This window comes from Malurus melanocephalus, unplaced genomic scaffold (assembly GCF_030028575.1).
Source record: "Malurus melanocephalus ecotype Western Australia unplaced genomic scaffold, MMel_1.1 scaffold_125, whole genome shotgun sequence".
NCBI lineage: Eukaryota > Metazoa > Chordata > Aves > Passeriformes > Maluridae > Malurus > Malurus melanocephalus.
In genome coordinates this window covers 985,180-1,006,632 of record NW_026623357.1, presented here as the reverse complement: position 1 = coordinate 1,006,632, position 21,453 = coordinate 985,180, and the positions used below count along the sequence as shown (strand labels likewise).

The 21,453-nt window shown below is 44.6% G+C and overlaps 1 protein-coding gene across 8 annotated transcripts in view; it reads left to right on the top strand.

Moving 5' to 3' along the window:
- NFIA (nuclear factor I A) overlaps nucleotides 1-21,453 on the top strand; it is a 240,404-nt gene that overhangs the window by 146,906 nt on the left and 72,045 nt on the right. For all 8 annotated transcript variants that reach the window (XM_057370406.1, XM_057370405.1, XM_057370410.1 and 5 more), the window contains exons 3-4: nucleotides 12,050-12,124; nucleotides 20,063-20,180. In XM_057370406.1, coding sequence (XP_057226389.1) covers nucleotides 12,050-12,124; nucleotides 20,063-20,180 — 193 coding nt within the window. The remainder of the gene's footprint in view (nucleotides 1-12,049; nucleotides 12,125-20,062; nucleotides 20,181-21,453) is intronic.

The following is a 21,453-nucleotide window of genomic DNA, read 5'->3' as shown; positions in this document are numbered from 1 at the left end:
GGTTCAGCTATTCCACTTACGATGAGATAASAATCTGAAATGTTTGGGATCTCATCCATCCTGAGCTGAACTCCAACTTTTCCAAAATCCATCCATCACTATTTTTCCCTTTATTTCTGCATTTCAGTAATGCAAGCAAAGGAGAAAGATTAAATGAATGTTTATGCATCATAAACCGTGATAGATGGGTTTTCTTTTTACCTGAGTTGCTTTAGTTTATAGTGGAGAGCTCTCTACAAGTGGAATTCCTTTTCTTTTTTCATTCTTTCTGCCAGCTTGAAAGTCAGTCACAGTACAAACTGTCACGGGCCAGACTGCTAAAAAGKAKGAAATCCTGGCCCCTGTGGTATCTYCAGGTTGTCTTAAATACAWGAGGRGAGGGCAKTCCAYCCYTCTGCYGTGTTTCTGCACCCCTGGGTRTTGCACAYTGGCTGTRGRATGAGTTARAGGGTTAGAGAGGAAATCTTCTRGCACAGGAAGGGCTSATCTWTCCAGCCCAGCTGCCAACCCCAGATCACCCTCAGTCCCTCACCACTGCCCCAGAGCTCATCTGAATCACTGCTGGCACCGTCCTGGGATGGGACATCCCACCAACAGCATCCCAAATCCCTCAGCGCCTCCCCTGGAACCTCCCAGCCTGCCACACGTGGGATGARCACTCAGAATCAGCTGAGGATGAGYGAGATTCCTCTCTGCCCCTTCTGTTTGCTGTGTTAATGTTGAACCCCTCACACTGAGTGAGCTCCAAGCACTCTTTGGGCTCCAGCTCAAGCAGATTACACGGAGAAAATAAACTTGGTCTGTGTTCTGGCCTGACCTTGGCCTGAACCTGAGAGAGTGAATGCTCCTATCACACCAACATGTGTCTGCACAAGTACAGTAAACACAAGCAGGGGTCACTGGCCCTCTCTGTCCCGCAGTCCCAGGCCAGGAGTCTGCAGTTTTGGGCTGCCCGCCCAAGTACTTGTTAATAAATGTCCATTCTTAGTCTGCAGAGGAATGTAGACAGGGCATCCTGCCCTACAAAACACAAACTTAGAATGGAGTGGGAAGAGAGCCTCAGTCATCGTGCAGAGCTCTGCTGCTGATCTCCACATCCAGCATCCCTTCCTGCTGGATTCGTGTTGCCAGTTTGGGAATTGCCTGCTCATACCCTGGGTGTTCTGCACTGCTGTCTGGGCTATCAGAGCTTGGGAAGGCGGTCAGGCAGGCTGTGAGGCTTCATTTTCAATGCTTGGGGCAGGCAGAGAGCTGGCAGAGCCCGGGGTGTGGGCACAGAGAGTCTGGGTCACCCAGAAAATAGGGCTGTGTTCCTTCCAGGGTGCACAGAGCTCTGCCCTGCACCTGCACTGTCCCRGTGGAGGCAGCCAGAGTGCATGGCATGACCTGACTGGTGACAAATCCCCTCCCTCCCCAGCCATAGGGATAGCTAAAAAATAGTTAAAATAACTAGAGTTAAAATAACTTAACGTGTAGCCAGTGGAAGTCAGCCTGCTGGGGAGTAAAAGTTATCAGAGTCAGCTCTGTGCAAAGAATAGAGAGTAAGGGACTCCTGGAGAGGAAACTGCAAAAATTGAGTGGATAACAGGTAAATGCACAATATCCATGGAGTTTGCTGTGAAGTGCAGTTTGTTCACAGGTGGTGTCAGCTGAGAAWGTGTAAGAAGTAGCTCTGGAGGGARAGRAAAGCGATAGAGAGAGGAAAGCSATGGAKCTGGCTGATCCTTGTGGCTCAGCTTCCATGCCCAGCTTGCTTGCTTTAAGTTTGAATTTGTACAATCTAATCCTGAGCAGATATTCCTACAGCTTCCATGGTCGTGTCCTGCCACAGGTTTTTTAGAAGGGCCGTGGTGTGAAGAGAAGGGAGTGTCAGGATGAGAGGAAGCAGCTGATGGAGTCACCAGGATTTGTGTCCATATCACCCAGAAAACTGAGGCAGGGAAGCTGCCTTCCCCTGACCCATCCCCACCTTCTCCTCCTGGACTTTGGGCTTTCTTAGAGAAATCCTGCCACGTTATCTGGTTACGTGGATTATTCTTATAACYATAAAATAATGTGCACATTAAAAAACCCCGATACTTGCTTTTATAGCCTCCTAATTCTGTGTCCACAGGATGTCAGACTCCCTCGGTCCAGCTCCGAGCGTGTTTGAAGGGTAACCTTGGAGGGGSCACTCATCTACCACCAGCTGAGGGAGGGTTTTATAGATCCTAAATAATTACAGCATTGCTGAGTGCAGTTGTATAATTTCTTGGCAATATACTAATTAAAATGAGATATTTACACACAATGCTTGTTTAAACTTAAGGTTTCTTTAAAAGAACCTGCATACTTCTATTAAGTGTATCACAGCTTTATTGAGGGTCGTGTTTTTCATCCAGATTGAGTTCTCGAGCTCTGTTATCAACGTAGATGAGCCCATGGCTTTATTTCAGGCCTGAGTACTTCCAGGGCATCTGAATCATCCTGGTATTTCATTTCACCAGCTAAAATTACTTTCGAAATACTACTTTTTTTTTTTTTTTTTACTTGCCATGTTGTGGCAATTAGAAATCGCTCTGTATTTATTTGGAACAGCGAGTCCAGCAGAGCGGGGTGTTCAGTGTGACAGTGAGCAGTGTTAGGAGCTCAAAGAAAAGTCAGATGCGTGTCGACACGTATCAAGGCTGTTCTGCTGCTCAGAATGACTGTTCGTGATACTTGTTTCACGATAAACTTCCTCAGAACATGGTGTTACTGGAAAATAAGCCATCCACTCTGAGAACCACGCAGGTGACACAGTTGAGTCAGCAGCTTGYAGCAGTGACACAGGCTTACGTTTGTGAAAATCCCCTCTGAACTTTTGTCTCCTGCGTGCCTACATCGGAGCCTTCAAACCAGCCCTGCTCCTTGTAGCTGTTTGAACGGGCAAAAATCTTCCCACCAGCCTGATGAGGAGGTAGATTCCCAGCCCTGAAAGTCTCAGTAGCCACAAAAGTTTCCTCTTTCGTAATTTGCCATATAAATGTTAGTGTCTCCAGTGGCCGCTGATACCTCGGGGGAAATGGTAAACACGGGAAAAGAGCAGAGCGCTGTGGAAACCAGAAAATCCAGCCTGCCATCCGACAGGCTTTAATTATCCGAGTTGCAGGCATTTCCCCGTGCACGAGCATCTCGGCATTCATAGGTGGAAAGTACCTCATGCTGTGTTTGAAATATCAACTGGGTTTAAAAGGAGGCTTTGTGCTTCGGCACGGACCTTTCTGAGCCTCCTGCAGATGGTTCCTGTTGCTGAAAAGAGACGTGACTCGTGAGATGGGGAGACCTCCGTGCCGATTCTCCGTGCTGCTCTAATCCCGCTTTACACCCATAAAGGACTTCAGCCCTTAAGCCTTYACCCTCTTTCTCCTAAATATTAAAATTATTTTCCTGAGTGTCATACCGTATTAAAGCGGAATGAAAGCGGTTTTAACAATTGCTGGCATGGGGCTTCTGTACAGCATGTGTGTCACAAATCATGTCACTTTTCAGCAATAGGGCTGCTGCCAGCGGGAGGCTCAGAAATGCTCATGTTAATCAAAAATTTTAATTTCAAATCAAATTGACAGTTTACACATGGTGAGAAATGCTTCTCGCCATGTGATATTTCAGTATGCTACACTGGGCAAAATGGGTGCACTTTCCTGTTAAGAATTTTGACTACAGTATCTGCAAATTTATGGGTTTCAGTGTATTGGGTACGGTGGTGGCTGATCTGAGGGAGCCCCTTGGAGAATAGGAGACAGAAGGGTTTTCATGCAGCCTGGCACTGGTGAGCCGCTGTTGGCACATGCTGCTGGAGAAATGACAGGTATTCAATAAACATCACTATGGTTAAGAGGAAGATTTAAAGGAGGGAGGGGCTGCAGTGCTATAAACAGGATTTGAAACAAATGTGCTTATTTCAGCCCGTGATTAGTCTGAATACCTAAATATTCCACACCAGTTTTTAAATATCCTTACGTTTATTTTCGCRCTGGTGTTCTTCACACAGCATGAACAATAATATTTATGGCATTAATGCTGTAGCTAAAGTGTGATTTGAAGCAGTGTAAACCCAAGTAGACCTTGCCCGTTCCAAGGCACGCTCCGGCGGCGCGTGGACCAGAATGCGGCTCCGGCTCCACACACGGCCCCTTCCTCCTGCCAGCAGCTTCCCAGAGACCAGTGGATGAATTCTGGAGGCAAAATACCAGTTGATACTCGGTGAGGAGCGAAAAAAGTGAGGGCAGATGGTGGAGAGAGGAGCAAGGGCAGCTGATGGAGCGGGCGCTGTCGTCTGCACACAAACGAGTGGTACAAAGTCACGTTCTCAGGCTCTACCAGAAATAAGATGCTGGCATCAAAAAAATGGCCAKTGGGTAGAAATGATCCTTACATTATTCTGTTTAGGAGGTTTCCCAGCTCTCTGGGGGCCCTGTGGTTAGTGCAGTGCCAAGCTGGTGACGGTGGGGTGTTAATTCTGCTGAGTCCTTGGAGGGGCAGATGGGCAGGGATGGCACTGTCCCCTCCCTGGGTGTTCCYCTCCAGTGCCCAAATTTGCCAGAGGGTGGGTGGGTGCCTGCTGGTGGGTGCCCAGGGAGCTCCCTGCAGCAGCACATCCCATCAGCTTTCCCTGGAAGCTCCATTTGGACACTGAGTCACTGGCAAAATCACCACAGACCTTGGAGATCGCAGCTGTCATTGCTCCCGTAACCACGGTTGATATGAAAACATGAAGATAAATAACTCCTTCATATTATTATTTTCAGGGAGGCAGGCTTTTCTTTTTATTACTCTTTTTATTGTTGGATGCTATAAATATTCCAGAATTATTATCCCTAGGTAGATTTCATCTCATTTACTTTGAAACGCTTTTGAGGAGGCACATTATTTTATAAGCTGCCAAATGAGTATGACCATTTATAATGATTTTCTTTTTCTTCTTTTCTTTAATATTTGATTTTTGGATGGAGGACCTGAAACAGAAATATGCTAATTTAAGACATCTGTTGTTTTTCAAGCTATAGGCCCCTAACGGTATTAATGCAGGTTTTTTTTTATCAAATTTGGTTTATGGTAGACAGGGACATTCTAAATTTTTATCATTATATCAAAAAACTGTATTTAACTGATTTCTCACACACTCAAGTACTGAAAAGTACCCAGGAGTTAGGAGTCATCAGAAATGAAAAACCACACCAGACATCTCAGATCTTGGAATGGTTTCCATTACACAAGGTCTTWAATGTGAATTGAAATGCTTTCAATGTTTCAAGAAGACCTTTGTCTTCAAGAGAAAGGAGCTCTCCGTGTGCCACCACTTGGACAAAAGCTGACATGATTGATTGCAATCTGTAATCGGTTCATTAACGRTAATAAGTTTCCATTAATTCCCACTATCTCTGCACTTAGATATGAAATGAGTTGAATCTCCTAAGAGCTGAGGCTGCYGTGGATCCGTGCAGGGTTGGGCTGTTGGTGACACACCTGATGCCACATTTGCTCTGGTCCATGTTTGTTAATTTGCAACCCAGACTCTGCAGCTCAATATGATAAATATCGAAAGAATAATCAGGAATTGTCATTAGAGATCCCAAAATTCTGTGAGTAGGAGAGGTGACACACAGGGAGTTGTTTSATGTGGATTTGTGTTCTGATTCACCTCTGCTCAGGTGGGTTCCCCAGGGAAGGGTCAGAGTCCTTCATCCCCATTAGACATTGATTCCCAGTGACCAAAAACCACTTGGAAAAGGAGCTGAACTTGAGCTCTGGGCACCCCCAAAAACAAGCAGCTTTAGACAGACAATTTCACYGTCTGCTGGATACAGACTTTTCAGCTAAAAACCCAAAAAGGCAAATCATTTACCAGCGGTTTTGCATATTGTGAAGGGTTAACAAAACTTTCATTATCACAGTCTATTAAGCCWGGACCAGGAAACAATTTCTAATCAACACTCAGATCTGGGCAGGGATTGTGCAGTCTTTTGTAGGAGGCCTCAGATCTGTGTTCTCTATTCTCACATGCTCACTTCCAGCTGTTGTCATTGAAATCCCACATAATCTCCCCGGGTCAAAGGGCAGTCATCCATGACTGCCGCTGTTAGGAGGTTATGCTGATTTCTGTTGTCAAATATTGGCCCTTTTCTCTTTCAATCACTCCCATTCTGCTTTTTTTAACAAGAAAGATCCAGCCTAGAATTGTATTACATGACTTTAAAGTCTTAAAAGTGTTCCTCTATTGTACTGACACGACATGCCCTGGACGGTCTAATCCATCCTGCTATGGGCCACAAAGAAAGTTCTGGTGCTTCTTAAAACCTCAGCCAAAGGCAGGTAGCGAGGCAGGGAAAATAACAGCATCTGTGACATGTAGTTATTTTGTAAGAAAATGTGCAATTTGTCCAAGGTGAGCTCTTGCTTTGGCACTAAAATTAAATGGGAAATAACAACCTCAAATAGGGGTGGGAGCGTTTGTCAGGGAAGGAGAGAGCTTTCCGTAWCACCTTTAATGTGTAATGCCTCACTTAACTCTTTAATAAAATGCCCATTAATTAAAAAATGTGGCCTGATTTAACATTAAAGGTTTATCATTTACAAATTTGAGGAATGTTTTGTACAGAGCAATTAAAATAAGGCCGCAGTGGCAGCTCTGGTGATCAGTATTTGGGGGCTGCTGGTGAATGCAGGTTTCATCACTGCCTGGTGATCTCTGCCATCAAAAGTGCACAGACATTCTCTTGGACACAGAATTGTGCCTGGCATAGCTGGTTTCTTCAATCTCCCTTTTATTTTAGGTACAGAGTTAGTTTTTTAGCTTAGCCCCATGAATCTTGCTTTGTGTTTCCAGCGTGGGATAGAGCTGAGCTATTTCTCAGCAGGGTCAGCCCAGCCTTGATGAACTCACCTTCCAATTAAGCAGGGTGTAAATGTTACGAAGGTCTTGACTGCGGCACGCATGTTCAGTCCTTGTCTTTTTGCTGGAAAATGCAGATTAGGAGCAACTCCCTCTCCCCATCCTCCTCAGCCCGTGCAGCCGTGGAGCAGCTAATCTTTTGGGAGTCCTCGGGGTGAGCCGGGTTCCCTGTGATAACATCCCCTCTCTCCAGGCCTGCGTGTGCTGTGTGATACAGACATTAATTTCCTCATCAACATTATTGCTCCGCATTGTTTGTGAAACATGGGATTATCTAGATAGAGGATAAAACCAAAAGGAATCAAGTTGCACTTCGAGCAGAGAGGGCTTTTCTTTTAATCAGGCATTTGGTTAAGATAATAGGCTTGAGACCCTAATTGATTATTACTATTTTAAGGTTTTAAGATGGCTGTGTATAGTGAGATGCTGAACATGAAAAAAAAAAAAAAAAAGCTTTAGAAACGGGTTCAGCGCTAGTTTGGGGGACTTGTATAATTTCAAAACACTGCAAAGGAATCAAAGTCTCCCAAAAAGCTGCTTTCTGAAGCTTAATACATCCTCACTCAGATTGGAGTGGGAGAAAAAATAACTGGATTTGGGCTTGTTCATCTTCAAAGGAGTAGCTCTCTCCCGGTTTTATTTAAGCTTGGCTTTCAGGAAGCCAGCTGTATCTCTTGTTTAGAAAATGCCTCGTATATTTGTGGTGCAATCTAACTATTTTCTAGCAAAAATAATGCTGTTGGATTACACAAGGAAGCCTGCTAATTAAATAACAATAATACCTTGAGCACCTTGAAAACATCTTCAGATATTCAATTAAGGAACAATAACCCGATGAACTTTAACCTATAGACTATATTCAGACTTTCTACATAAAAGTAATTGCATCAGTCATGATTTTCTCAAGCTACAACACAAGCTCTTGATTGGTAGCTCAACGTCTGAGACTCCTTTTTACAGCATTAATTGGGAAAGCAGACAATACTCTCCCTGTAAACTCGATTTTAGGACGAAGGTTAGTTGCCTTTGTACACGTTTACTCATTGAAATAGGAATGTTTGCTTAATAATTCAAAACAAATAGCACTAGACAACAAGTCCTAATCCTGATTTCTCCTCTGCCAGTGTAAATTAGGAGAAAATGAGGTGAAATTCTATTTGATCAGTGTAGAAAGATTTGTTTAAAACTTCTTTGAGAGAGATCAGAATTAGGCTCCAGCAGTTAAAGCCTTTTCTTAGGGCTCCTTTGCTGGGATTCCAAAAGAAGAATATGTAAATGGCATTGCGAATTTTCTCCCCAATTAAAGCATCCATCRATTTATGGAAAGATGTTTTCCATGTGGTACCTGGTACGACAGCACAGTGCTTTTCACACAATGATTTATTAGTTACCGTCCTGATCTGCTTTATTCAATTTGGTCTTATTAACCTGGGGCTTTTTTCCCCCTTAGGGGAAAGATGATCCYCCTTGTGGGCCAAAGTGAGATCTTAGGTGATGAGCTAAGTCCTGCCTGCCCCTAGACTTGCTCTGAAGGAATATATTCCGATATAATCATATATTTTAATTGCTCCTGGACGTTGTCAGCCCATCATTTTTTGGCAGGGCAGCAAGCACGTGCTTTAACTGGGCACGTGATGGAAATGGAGCACGTGATCTGCTGAGTCAGGAGCTGCTTGGGCCAGCCACGTGTCTTCATTTGTACCCAGAATTTCAGCCAGTGAACCCTGCAAGGTTCATTTTGAGCACCTGTTTTGCAGCCAAACGGTGGCTGTTGCACAAATAACCCATCACAGGCAGTACTTTTAATGTCCTGCCTTTGGGATATTGAGCAGAACTATCACAGCGCAGGTATTTCAGTMAAGTGCCCCATGAAAAGCAAATCTTGGGAGCTTTCAAGGTGTTCAATCATCTTTTCAGTGCAGGAGCTCATTAATGCTAACATCTGCCTATATAATTGCTTGGCTTTATCTATTTTTCTTCTGATTCAGAATTRAGTGGATCAGCCAAATTGATACATTTTTGCATTTTGACCCCAGTTGATGATGTTTTCTTCGCGTATTTTGTCAGGGCTGCTGTTTCCCAATAATTCGTTAGGTTCTTTGTACTATTTCCCTTATTTTCTTCTCCMTGTTATCCCAGCTCAGCAAAAGCGAGAGTCTTAGGCCTGGATTTTGCAGTCTGATCCATCCAGGCACACCTTTAAATTTCCATGGGGTTCTACTGAACTGCAAATTCACAGCCCAACAGAACATCAAAACAGATTTGTGATGCAGCTCTAAACCAAAGGCATGGCTTCTCTGGGCATCAGGGTTTTATTAATGATTGGCCCCCTGATTTCCTAATGTTTATAAGCAAATATCAGATTGGAGAATTGTGAAACTCGCCTTTCATTTGTGAAATGTTTATTTTTGGTACTGGAGGATGAAAATCTAACCACGCTCATTGCGTGCTGTTGTTTAATGATTGCTGTTACATGCACTCCCATATGGAATATCCCTGCAGGAGTAAGGGGACATTCCAAGTGTACCCAAGATGGGAATAATGAAGGCAGCATATCTAAGAGAACTTATTCATCTTTTTTCACACCCCGAGAGTTAGAATGTATTTAAAATGGCGCTTTCATTTCTGATTTTACCATTGTGTGCAACGGGTTAAAATAATGTGGTTTGCCTCGTGGCAATCACATTTTTACCGAATAATTACGAAGGATTCTAGACTTCCTCTTTAAAAAAACAGCCAAATATCCTACTGTGGCTATGATTCGGGGTTAGGTGGCTTTYTTCCTTCCATATTTAAATTTTGCATGTGGCGTGAGCCTGCTTGAGGAGTGCGGRTTGGAGCGCACACGGGAGCAGATCCGCTGCGGTGCGCCGCAAAAAAAAAACCAAAAAAAACAAAAAAAAACACCCAGCACGTGGCAGATGTTGGTGGCATTGCTGGATGCGCTTCTGGAAGTTGCTCAGACGCTGCCACGATGAGCACAGTGTGAGAAGTTGCACGGCACAGGCTGCCTTCGCTCGCGAGGGCTCTGCGGAGTAGTAAGCGCCCTGGCCCCGATCCAGCAAGGCACTTAAGCATATGCTTAATTTTAGGCACATGAGTGGTTTCAGTGAAGACCTAAGAGAATTATTTTTAATTCACAGATCATTTAATTCAATAGGCAGGTCTGCTGCAGCATATGAAAAGTAGATCTTCATATTAAAAAGACTTTGGAAATCGGCGATGAGCAAACGTTGTGTATGGCCAGCAACCRTTTCTAAAAGGCAGAATGAGGTGGTCATCACCTTTATTATGGGAAAATACAAAGCAGATCAGGCAAAAGCACTTACAGCTATCTGGGAGCCCTTTCTAAGTTGAAAATAAGGAAAAATAAAAGCTCATAAGAACCTTTTTTTCCCATTTGAAGTAGAGAAAAATTTATTCTCTTGATGTAAATAAAAACCTTGTTTGCAGATTGAGGAATTTGTTTGTGTTGAATTTCAGCATCAATTTCAATATTTTATAGTGCATTTATCTACAGCTGGAGCATGACAGATTTGTGTATATTTATATGTTTGTGTACATAATACATATGTATACACACATACACAAGGATGCCCAAAGATATACATATACACAGTTTGAGAACTCGTCATTATTGCTGGAGTAGAAAAACATGCCTGATGCAGAAACTTGTCTCGAGTCTGTTAGCTCAGAGRCTGCGTTCATCTGGCACCGTGGGCTCCTCGCAGAAACAGGGAACTTCTTCTGTGCAGGAGCAGGATTCCATGAGATCTTGGCTGGAGGTGAGCAGCTCACCTCCCTCCAGACCTCTCCCAAACTTTCCCCAAAATTCCACCCTCAGTAGTGTTTCACTGGAGATGCATTCCTTTGGCATCCCATTCCACAGGTAGCAATGGCTGTGGGATATGGTGGGGTTTTATAAACAGCCCCAAAAGAAAGCCAGGAGTACCAATGTGCAGCTGGCATCAGTCCTATCACTCTGGTCATCAGAGAAAGGTGCACAGGTATTCCYAGGATGAGCCTGGGGTGCAGGAGAATGCATGGAAGGCAGGGAAATCGTACTGAGCCTGACAAACAATTAACGATGGAGCAGATGGTGCCCCTGCAAAACATTCAATAACAAATGCRTGCGTGCGCCGGGATCGGTGACTCTAAGTAGGACAGCCTAAAAAGGTATGCCACTTGTCCTGTGGGCAAGCAGGACTTTACCGTTCCTTTACTAATCCCTTTATCCTGCGATTTCTCCTGTGACCCTGATTTCCAAAGCAGGAGGTCAGCCCGGCCGAGCTCCCTCCCTCTCCCTCCCTCTCGCTCTGTCCAGCTCCATCCCAGCCCTCACACCCGCTCTGGGCCACTCCTTTGTCACRGAGCATAGCCGTGAAAATTAAATGAACATTTGGTGGTAGGCATGTCTGCAGAGAAGAAGGAAAATGCTGTTATGTAAAGTGCCATCGCGTTCTGGTATCGAGCGTCGAGGCATTCCCTGCGCGTCCACCCTGGTTCCTACAGAGCTCAAAGTTTTTACTTTTTCTTATGCACATTTATTTTTATTTTSAAAACMTAGTTTTAAATGTTAGAACTTYTTTTTTTGTTGTTGGAAAGGCCTTAATTTAAATGTTTTTTTAACCATCTGGTCTTTTTAAGTTCCCCCTAGTGCAACCTTAGGAAAATGAAGAATACGTCTTTAAATCTTGTTTTGTTTGAATGAATGGGTAGATAATCCTGATCAGATGTTTCTTTAGAGAATAATGTTTAAAACGATTATGGAACTTAGCTGTCCTGTCTGTTTCCTAGGTACAGTATTTTCATTTCAGTTGTGAAGTCATTAGGGGTCATCCAAGGTAACCGTTTATTAAAATAGCCCTCTTTTGTTTCAGATTTCCTGTTGAGATGCTTTAACATGTAAAAATCTCCCTGCTGATGTGTCATGTTAGCTTTCCTAACCTCCAGATAGAAACCACAAAGCAGCCTACATAGCTGTATGACTCGCTACCCACCTACATAAACAATAATTACTGCTAAGTGGGAAATTAGATGTCACATTTTAGGTCTAAATGAAAGTAAAGTATTTGAGAATACTGTCATTAAATGCTTAAAGCTAATCGCAGTTCTCTCACTCTGTTTGTTTTGTAGGACATTTGGGCTTCCAGGACAGTTTTGTCACATCAGGTGTTTTCAGTGTGACTGAGCTAGTAAGAGTCTCACAAAGTAAGTATCATTTTGTGTTTATGTGGTTTTTGCAGTCCAAGTTTTTTTATTTGATGCTTGTTGTTCCCTTCCTAAACTCAGAAACAGCATCTTAAAAATTAGGGTTCTCCTCTCTTTCCAGTGCACAATGTTTATGTGCCACGTCTTTCAATGGGCGAAAATAAAACAGCAGAATTTTAAAGTAAGCTGATAAAAAAATTAATTCTGCAGACTTGCATGTGCAAGTTGATAAGCTYATATGGTACCAGCTGAAAATGGGCAGAGTGCAGATAAATGCACTCAGAAATGAGCTTCCCATGGGTCCCTTGGAGGATCCAAGGGCTGTGTTGTAACCAGACCTCTAGAAATTACCTAATCTGTGCACATGAGCCTGGAAATTTCCTGATGCTGTCTTTTCCCGTTTTGTTAATCCATGCAAGGTGTACATGTCTGTGTGTGTGTGATTCCTGGGGCTGTCCAGTGCAGGGCCAGAGCTGGATTTTGATGCTCCATGTGGSTCCCTCCAGCTCAGGGTGTTCTCTGATCCTGTGGTTTGTACCCCTGCAAKCTGCTGAAGCCATTAACAGTGCCACCAACAGTGCCAGCTTCAGCCCTGACCATCTCACACATCCTGGCTTGTCCAGGCCCGCATTTTCCACCAGCTGAAGGGAATTCTGTGTTCCAGGAGGATTTGGGGTTTGACCTTTAAAGAATGCAAATGCCCCCAGCATGAGTGACACTCTGCAGGGTGATCACTGCGGGATTGTCAATACTCACCTGTCACCACCCCGTTCCCCTGATCAAAGGGGCATTGATTGTGTTTGGCTGTGACATCTCCCAGACAAAGGAAGAGTGTGGACAGGCTCTTGCTGCCGAGACAGGCCTGGAGGAGCAATTCCTTTAGGGATTTAAAAAAATTCTTCCCTGTGAGGATGGRGAGGTCTTGGYCCAGAGAAGCTGTGGCTGCCCCATCCCTSRGARTGTCCAAGGCCARGTTGGAACCYCCTGGGACRGTGGGAGSTGTCCCTACCCATGGCAGGGGTGGAACTGGATGAGCTTTAAGGTCYCTTCCAACCCAAAMCWTYCTGTGATTTTAYTCCAGCTGARTGGGTACCATCACATTGTCACCAATCCCCACTGCYCCGGGTGAAACCCTCACCTCTGTGCTCCTTCAAAACCTTAGAGTGTGCAACCAACCCCATTAAATTATAAGAATAGTTCTTCTCTTTATTAGCAGAATTTTTTTTTTTTTGTGTACCAGCTCTGAGCACATAATTTAAGTCATTCTGGGGTCAGAATCTAACTGGCACAAACCTAGCAGAGAATCCATGGTTTTGAGTTAGAACACAGGGTTCCTCAGGGGATTTTCCTGGTTTATTTTCTCTTTTGGAAAGACTAGCTTATAAATTGGCTTTACATTCAAAAATAGGATGGTGCAAGAAAACATTTCTCCTGAGCTCCTTTCCCTGACAGCTGGTGGGAATTTTGCGAGGAGGGCAAAGTTAAGAGGCCTCAGAAGTCAAGAGGCACCGCTGAGTGCTCTGCACATTTGCAAATCATTTCTCTTGCTGAAGAGCTTCGGTGGAGACTCTGGCACCGAGCTGGCCATGCAGAGAGAGCTCAGAGGGGCTGGGACCTGCAGCCAGGGAGGGCAGAACCAGCTGAMCGTCCCCGTGTCGCTTTTGAAGCCCCAAGGATTCACCCTCCCCCTCTGCCAGGCATCCCACTCCACCACAATCTTATCTGGGCTGCAGGAGCCCTGCACAGCAGAGCTGCCTCTGGATTCTGTCAGCCGTGCTCCATGTGTGCACTTTTCCTAGGAAAGTGCCCCCCTTCCTGGCTGGAGCCTTCCCAGCCTCCCCCAGAGCTTGGCACTGACCTCGGGAGCGTCATGTTTCAAGCTTATTAATTTTCCCTGATATTTTATTGTAACTAAACTGAAACACTGGGTATCAGAAATCCTAGCACTCAGCATGTTTTGCAAATTATGAGCTGTGTCTGAGATGTTCCCTCTGCTCGCAGCTGAAGTGCACCGCCTTCCAGGATGGGGCACCTGCACTCAGGAAGAGCATGGACTTTATTAAAAATAAGAAAAAAAGTGTTGGTGGGAAAAATATAAATATTCAGCTTTTATCTGTTCCAGACACGGGGGTTTGCACTGTTTTTCATGGGCTCTTTAATAACCCTGCGAGGTCAAGACCTCAGTTTTATATCCTGTCCACAAGCCAGCACCTCCACCAAAAATAGTGTCCCCAAAGCATATTGGGATATCACTTCAGAACTGACTCAGAGGGACGAGTGCCAGCAACTGATTTAGCTACACTGCTTTTGATAGCACCCTGGATTTTCCTTGGAGATGCCCCAGACATGTACTGACCAGCCTTAACCTTGTTTACTTTACGAGGTCTGAGAAGCCCCACAGCCTGACATGCCCTGCCTACCCAGTAGGATATGTTTAGTGTCAAGTCTAGCAGCAAATTCCCAGAAAACTCAGGATTAATTCACACGGTCACGTTCAAAGAATTATTTGACATAACAGAGCAACAAGGTAATTGCTGTGTATTTGCCTAATTTGGTAGGCAAGGTTTTTAAAAGTTAATGTAACCCTCTGTGGGTTGTCTGCACGTTCCTGTGTCCCGATTTGGGACGAGCCCTCTTTCCAAAGAGGTCATCTTTGTGCATGCCCACTGTCACTTTTTCTTTCCTTGCTTGCTTTTGGTCATGTAACAATAGAAATAAGTGATTTCCCCCAGTTTCAACTGGCCCATGGCAGCTGTTATCTAAAATTAATCCTACAMAATACTGTGGGTAGCAGTTATGTGCCAGGTTTATTTAGCAAAGCTCCCAGAGGTCCCCATGACAAGGAGTCTCAAGGAAGAGGCAGTTGTCTCCGTCATGCAGATTTGGGGAATGAATTAATCAAGTGAAAGGTCAGCTGTTCCTGTTATCTATCTTGCCTATCAGTGCTGATCATCACACTTTTCTGCGAGCTATTGAACAAGTCTAGACTGTGCTGGGAACAGAAACCTGCTTTCTTCAGCCCCATAGATGCAGGTTTTCTTTCGAAATGCTGCCCAGCTGCTGAGGCTTGCAGCGCCTAGTGAAACAGAGAAAAGAGATCATAGATGTGCCTCTGAAAAACAAAACAGTCCTCTCCAGCCTGTCTGATGTGGGTGTTGCAGCTCACGCTGTCAGTTTTCCCCCGTTCTCAGCAGGCAGAGGGTGTGAGCTCCTCTCYGAGTGCTGTCTATCACCCCAGATATTGGGGAGACCCTTTCTGATATCATAGGCTTCATTCTTTCCTCTGGGGAGCTCTGTGCTGACAACAAAAGGCTCAAAAGCAGGAGGGTCGGGGATGGATGGATTTGGGAACCGACAGCCAGCTTTGGCCGAGGGAAACCTCCTCCTTTCCTCCCCGTGTGAGGAAAACATTCCAGGGGCTGTGAGCAGGAGGGTGCTGGGGARGATCCTCTGCAGAAGGTGCTGGTTGTGGTGCCAAGTGTCCACTTGTCTTGGGGGACAGAGCTGGGAGGTGGTGACAGCAGGGAGAAGGGCGCAGGGAACGCTCTTCCCTCCTGTGCAGGGAGATCTGCTGGGACGATCTCCTCCCTCGGAGGTCCTGGAGGCAGCCAGAGCAACTGCACTGCCCAGGATGTGAGGAAAGATTGAGGATTTATGAACATTTGCTAGAGCCAAATCAAACATATTTGTTTGGTGGTGTGTTATTTGTCAAAGTGACATCATTCTCTTRGTGCTGATAAACACGGGAATTGTGGCTGCACCCTGCCCCGAAAATGCCACGCGTCGGGGTGAGGAGAAATTGGGGACTTCTCATCCTTCTGATGAGCCTGTGGCACCACAGGCACACAAACACACTCAGAAATGGCCCAGATAATTATCCCTGAAGCACTCAGACTGATTCCTCAGGTGCTTTATGGGCAGGACATTTTGGGAAGCTCGGGATCCTGCCACACCGGTGCAGCAGTGCCAGTTTTGGGGATGGAGCTCTGGGGATGGAGATTTGGGGATGGAGAKTTGGGGATAGAGGCAGGGGCTGAGKTGTCCTTGCCATGGGGACAAGGGCTGGGATGGAGAGAGATTGCCAGCACTGCAGGCATGGAGCATAGATATAGCTGAGGAAACACAGCTTCCTCCTTGTCCAGCCCAAAAACACCACAAGGAAAGGAAGTCCTGGGAATCCCAGAACATCCTTGTGGCAAGGTGTGGGGTGCCCTGGCTTGGCTGGAGGGGCTGGGCTGAGCAAGGGATGCTTTCTGTAGCCCAGAAGAGGAGGAGAGGCTGTTCTCCTCCTCCCAAAGCACGTGTGTGTGAGCCAGGCTGTGAGARCCCTGCTCTCTGGATGTTTTCTGCCATGCTAAGCACTACGGTGCTGAAGGCAGTTAAAGTCAGCAGCATGAAAATTAACATTTAAAAAGATACTCTATATTCCTTAGCAAAGCACTGCTATCCAGAACTCACTGTGTGGGCTCGGGCATGAGAGGGAGAAAAAAAAGATTATAATAAAAAATAGACTGCAGGCATGGAGTGAACAGTTGCCGTGACCTTGYCTTTTGTATGCCATTACACAATTCAATGGCAGTCCACTCAAACCTTGCTCTCGATCAATATCCTATTAAAGCAGCACAAAAAGTCTCTATAAACTTAGTGGTTAGCTATGTTTATAAATGGAACTCAGCATAATTAGATGGTCAATAGCAGGCTGTACTTGTAATTTTAAAATGAACATCACACATTTCATATCTGTTGTATTCGGCGAGACCTCTTTGAATCTAATGATACAGCGTGGAGGAAACAAAGGCCTTGGGAAAAAAAAAAAAATCCACCCAGCTCCCTTTTCCTCCCAGCAGCAGCAACAGCACAGTGTGTTTCCCTTTGTTTATGGAGTCACAACACAGGAAAAAGTTTATTAGTCAAATGTCATGTTTCTCCCATTTAACCTTAAGCACATTATCACTTCACTGCAGCGTTACACRTGTAGTGATCTTGGTCACATCCCAGCCCCTCTGTGAAAACAAGTTCATCAAAATGGGAAAAAAAAAGAGAGGCTAAATATTAACGTGGCTTAAAGAAAGTGCCATRTTCCAAGGGAGACAAATGCCAGCCTGGCTGGTTTTATTTAGTGGGTTTCCTGTTCTGTAATTCAGTAATTTTTTTCAAAATAAATATTGCAATTGGGTTAAGTCAGAGGGTTCTTTATTAATTTCTCAGTTATTTTTCTTGACATTTTGGGTGAGGAGCTGAGCTGGAGGGAGCAGGCTGGGAGCAGGGTGATGCTGCAGGTCACTGCAGGCAGAGGCACCCACCTTCCTCCTCATCCCTCTCCTCCTCTTGTTGGGCAAACCAGCTACTTCTGCCTGCTTAGTTTAGACAGATTTTTTTAGTTTAGACAGAGTTTTATAGTTTTGACASAGTTTTGCCACACTTTGCACCACTTGGGATCCCTTTGCTTACTCTCAAGCTTTGACAGGAATCACAGAATCACAGAATGGTTTGGGTTGGAAGGGATCTTAAAGCTCATTTCATTCCAGAAGGGACACCTCCCACTGTCCCAGGGTTCTCCAAGCCCTGTCCAACCTGGCCTTGAACACTTCCAGGGATGAGGCATCCACAGCTCCTCTGGGCATCCTACCCAGATCAATCTATTTCTGCTTTGCACTGATTTTACCCAGCATTTACCAATACCTTTTTCCTGCCCTACCCTGCTCTGGACACACATTCCATTTTCCTATAGGGCCAGCTCAGGAAATACTCAGGATATGGGGAAAGGGCAATAAACACAGGGGAGGGCAAAGAAAGAAGCGTTACCCACAWACCAGTTTTAATTCCTTATCTCCTTGGAATAAAACTGTTTCATAAATCTGGCAAAGTCCAGGAAATTCATTGTGCCTCAGAAAGAAGCAGTGCTTTAATTTAGTGCTCGCCTTTTTATGTTCCTGTTTGSAAAACTGTGTGCTTAACCTGTAAGYTGGGCTTTGGGAGGCACAGGGTGCAGAGGGATTGCTCAGGAAAGGGTTTGCAGAGCACAAATCTGTTTGGCAAGGAAGTTGCTGAAAACTGTGGAGTGGATGCTGCAGAGAGTACCTTTATGATTGATTTCCATTCAAGTCAGACTGACTGCAGTGTGGTCATTTTTCTAACCCATAACTGCACACACTGCAGCAGTCTGCTATCTGCAGGGTGTCTGAATTATAGCAGTCCGTGTCCCTGTTACCTTTTACACAAATTACTTACACCGGTTTCTTTTTCCATGCAAATTCATCAGTTTTACAGCCTCTTGTAGCTGCTGTCAGGAAACTGTTGCAGAAAGCACAAATTGATAAAACGAGTTAATTTTACTGTGCTTAATTTTCCCTTCCCTCTGTTAGCACACCCTCCCATATACCCAGTGTGCAGGAAGCRTATGATAGTTAAGAGAAGATAACAAAGGATTGGAGTGTTCTTGTCATAAATTACTTCCCAACTTAATTCCTTTTAATGGCCGTTCCAGATTTTCTCAAGTTTTAATGGCGTTGTGCATTTTCCGTCCCCAGCTTTTAAAAGTCCGTGGCTATCCAGGCTGCTCCCTTTCTGTCTCAATGACGTTCTTAAAAGATCCTTGCCAAACAACAACTAATTGTCTTGTGGGGATGATGAGGCAGCTGCGAAGCTGCATTATTCCTCTGTCAGATCTGACATTGTGAGCTCCTTAAGACTTGGGGTGAAATCCTGGCCCCGTTACAGTCAGTGGCAGCACTCCCAGCCCAGACATGTTAGCTGGGTGATAGGAGCTATCCTGTCTTCATTTCCTCACTCSTTCCCCGCTGGACTGAAAGATTTTTTCATGTTTGAAAATGGGCCAGGTTCTCAGACCAAAGATTAAACTTGGCTCGGCATCCCTTGTGTGGCACCGGGACTGCCTCGCCTTTGTGGCTGCGAATCAGGGCTCTGAGACAACACAGCCCAGGCCAAGCTGGTGCATTTCATTGTGTAGGACGTCCTTCCCTCTGATGGCACTGAAATGTGAGAGAAAATCATGATCTGTAATTGTCAGCTCCCAAAGTTGCATTGTCCTGGCAATAGCACTGAACAGCCACAGTGGACACGGTACCATTTGCTGTATTTGTGGCATTTCAGCACGAAATCCATTCTCTGCTGACTTCAGCTTTAAGCTGCTCTGGTCCTTGTCTGTTCCCAGAAGAATACAGCACATGAGGTTCATGGCTTGTGCCTGCACATTTCAGGGTGTGTAGGAATCCAGGATGTTTAATGTGAAACCAAAGCTCTAGGATGGGGAAATTGCAGGGATTCACATCCCCTGCAATAAAAATTTCAGTGCTGGATAAGGTGATGAGGTGAAGAGTGGWAGCTCACTGCTGGATGAAACTTTTGGGGAGTCGTGTGTCTCTGATTCAGCTGGAGGAGAGGCCAGAGGAAAGTTCAGATGYTCTTAGGCTGAAAAGAACTCAAGTTTCCATCTGCTTTTTTAACCCTCTGTGCTCGTGGCTGTGCATCACATGCACCCCAAAGCTCCTGAGGTGTGCATTTCCCTGCCTGTGCTGCTGACAGATCCTGCCAAGCACTCCACAGGGATGATGCAGCCAGTCTGTAACAGTGCCAAGGTCCTAAAAGCAACAAGTTTTGTTAAATGTTAGAATGGTATTAACAGAAAAACAGTGCTTAGAGAAAGTCATGCCATAATTGTTGATTTTTTAAAAATAATAATAATATCTTTGGAGGAATGCAAGAAAGAGAGTGTGTGTCATGGAACATTGTATTCTTGATAAAATTTCCATCTTCTTGATTTCAATGCCAGGTACCATTAGCATTTCCTAATTTCCACATCCCACCTGTTCCCATCGTGAAACTAAACACACTCATGAGGAAGAAAAAGTGATTTTGAAGTGCAATTCACGCCATGCTCACATGACTTACTGACTGCAATCTCTTTTGTTTCCCCAGCACCGATAGCTGCAGGAACAGGCCCTAATTTCTCCCTCTCAGATTTGGAAAGTTCTTCATACTACAGCATGAGCCCAGGAGCAATGAGGAGGTCTTTACCTAGCACATCCTCTACCAGGTAATTCAATCTCTGCCTGTACCAGGTTCCTTGGAAACCCCAGCCAGCATCATTACTCATCTGGGAAAGTAACCATTAAATTCTCTGACAGGTTGTTTGGGGGCCTCACGGTGTGGAGCTGTTTCAGACTCACAGGGCTGAATGTTCAGCTGGATTGCAGCAAAGTTCTTCTTTTCGTGTGCGCAGCACTCAAAAAAAAAAAACTTTCTGTGTAACTCCTGGCTGTGCCTGGGTGTATCAGGAAGGTGTTGCACTGGAATTGTTGCATTTCAGCTCAGAACAAAATTTGGAGCATAGTGAGATGTGAGGAAAGTCGTGAGACAGATTTACATGTATTCTTTGCTGTAAACAGTGTTACCTGTGAGACTGACACTGCTTTAGGGCCTYGGTCTATAAAGCATTTCGTTTTCCTAGAGCATTTAGAAGTTTGTGACTCAGCCTTTGGAAAACTGATTTGCTAATGCAGATGACTGCCCCATCTGATTTTGATTTCGGCTTAGATGCCAGCTATCAAACAAGGATATTTTTTATTTTTTACCTTTCACTTTAATCATMCATGAGATTAGATTTATAAACAAGCTCAGTCACTCGAGTAGTCGTGAACACTATTAAGGAACCAGATTGATTTTTTTTTTTTTCCCCCACAGCCAAAATAGATCACTTATTTCAAAGACATGACAAGAAAGTCTAACTCCAGCACAAGGCTCTCTTACATTTTTATCTCAGCCTGCAGTGCCACCAGCTTTGCAGTGAGCAAGTGCACGTGTGAAAAATCCCTGTAGTTTGAATAAAGCTGTTGATTTTATTTAAACAACAGTAATCTTTAAAGAGGGGCTCTAAGCAGTAACTTCTTACAGTTTGCAGTGATTTGGAGGAACATTTTGTGTCTTGCAGTGTGCACGTTATGGAGCTCGGTGACTGCAATTCCCATTACACATCAATTAAAAACKTGGTGCTGTTTCTTTCCTGCCTGTAAACTGTGTAGCCTACAGCACTCATCGTTAGCCCCGTTCTCAGGTAGAATTTACTGGTGGCTCCAGAAGCAAAAGTRAGGTTATTAATGTTACTTAAGAGCTCAGTTGTTGCTCTTCCATTCTTCTGCAAATAGCTACCACTGATAAGGAGCTAATTATAAACAGCATGGGTAGTTAATAACTTGGTAATATGTTTGTTTTCCTCTCATTAGGCTGTTCCCAGTCAGAAAAAAAAAAAAAAAAATTCTTTAAATACACAGACTCAGCAGAATTATCAGGCGGTAATTATATTGTATGCA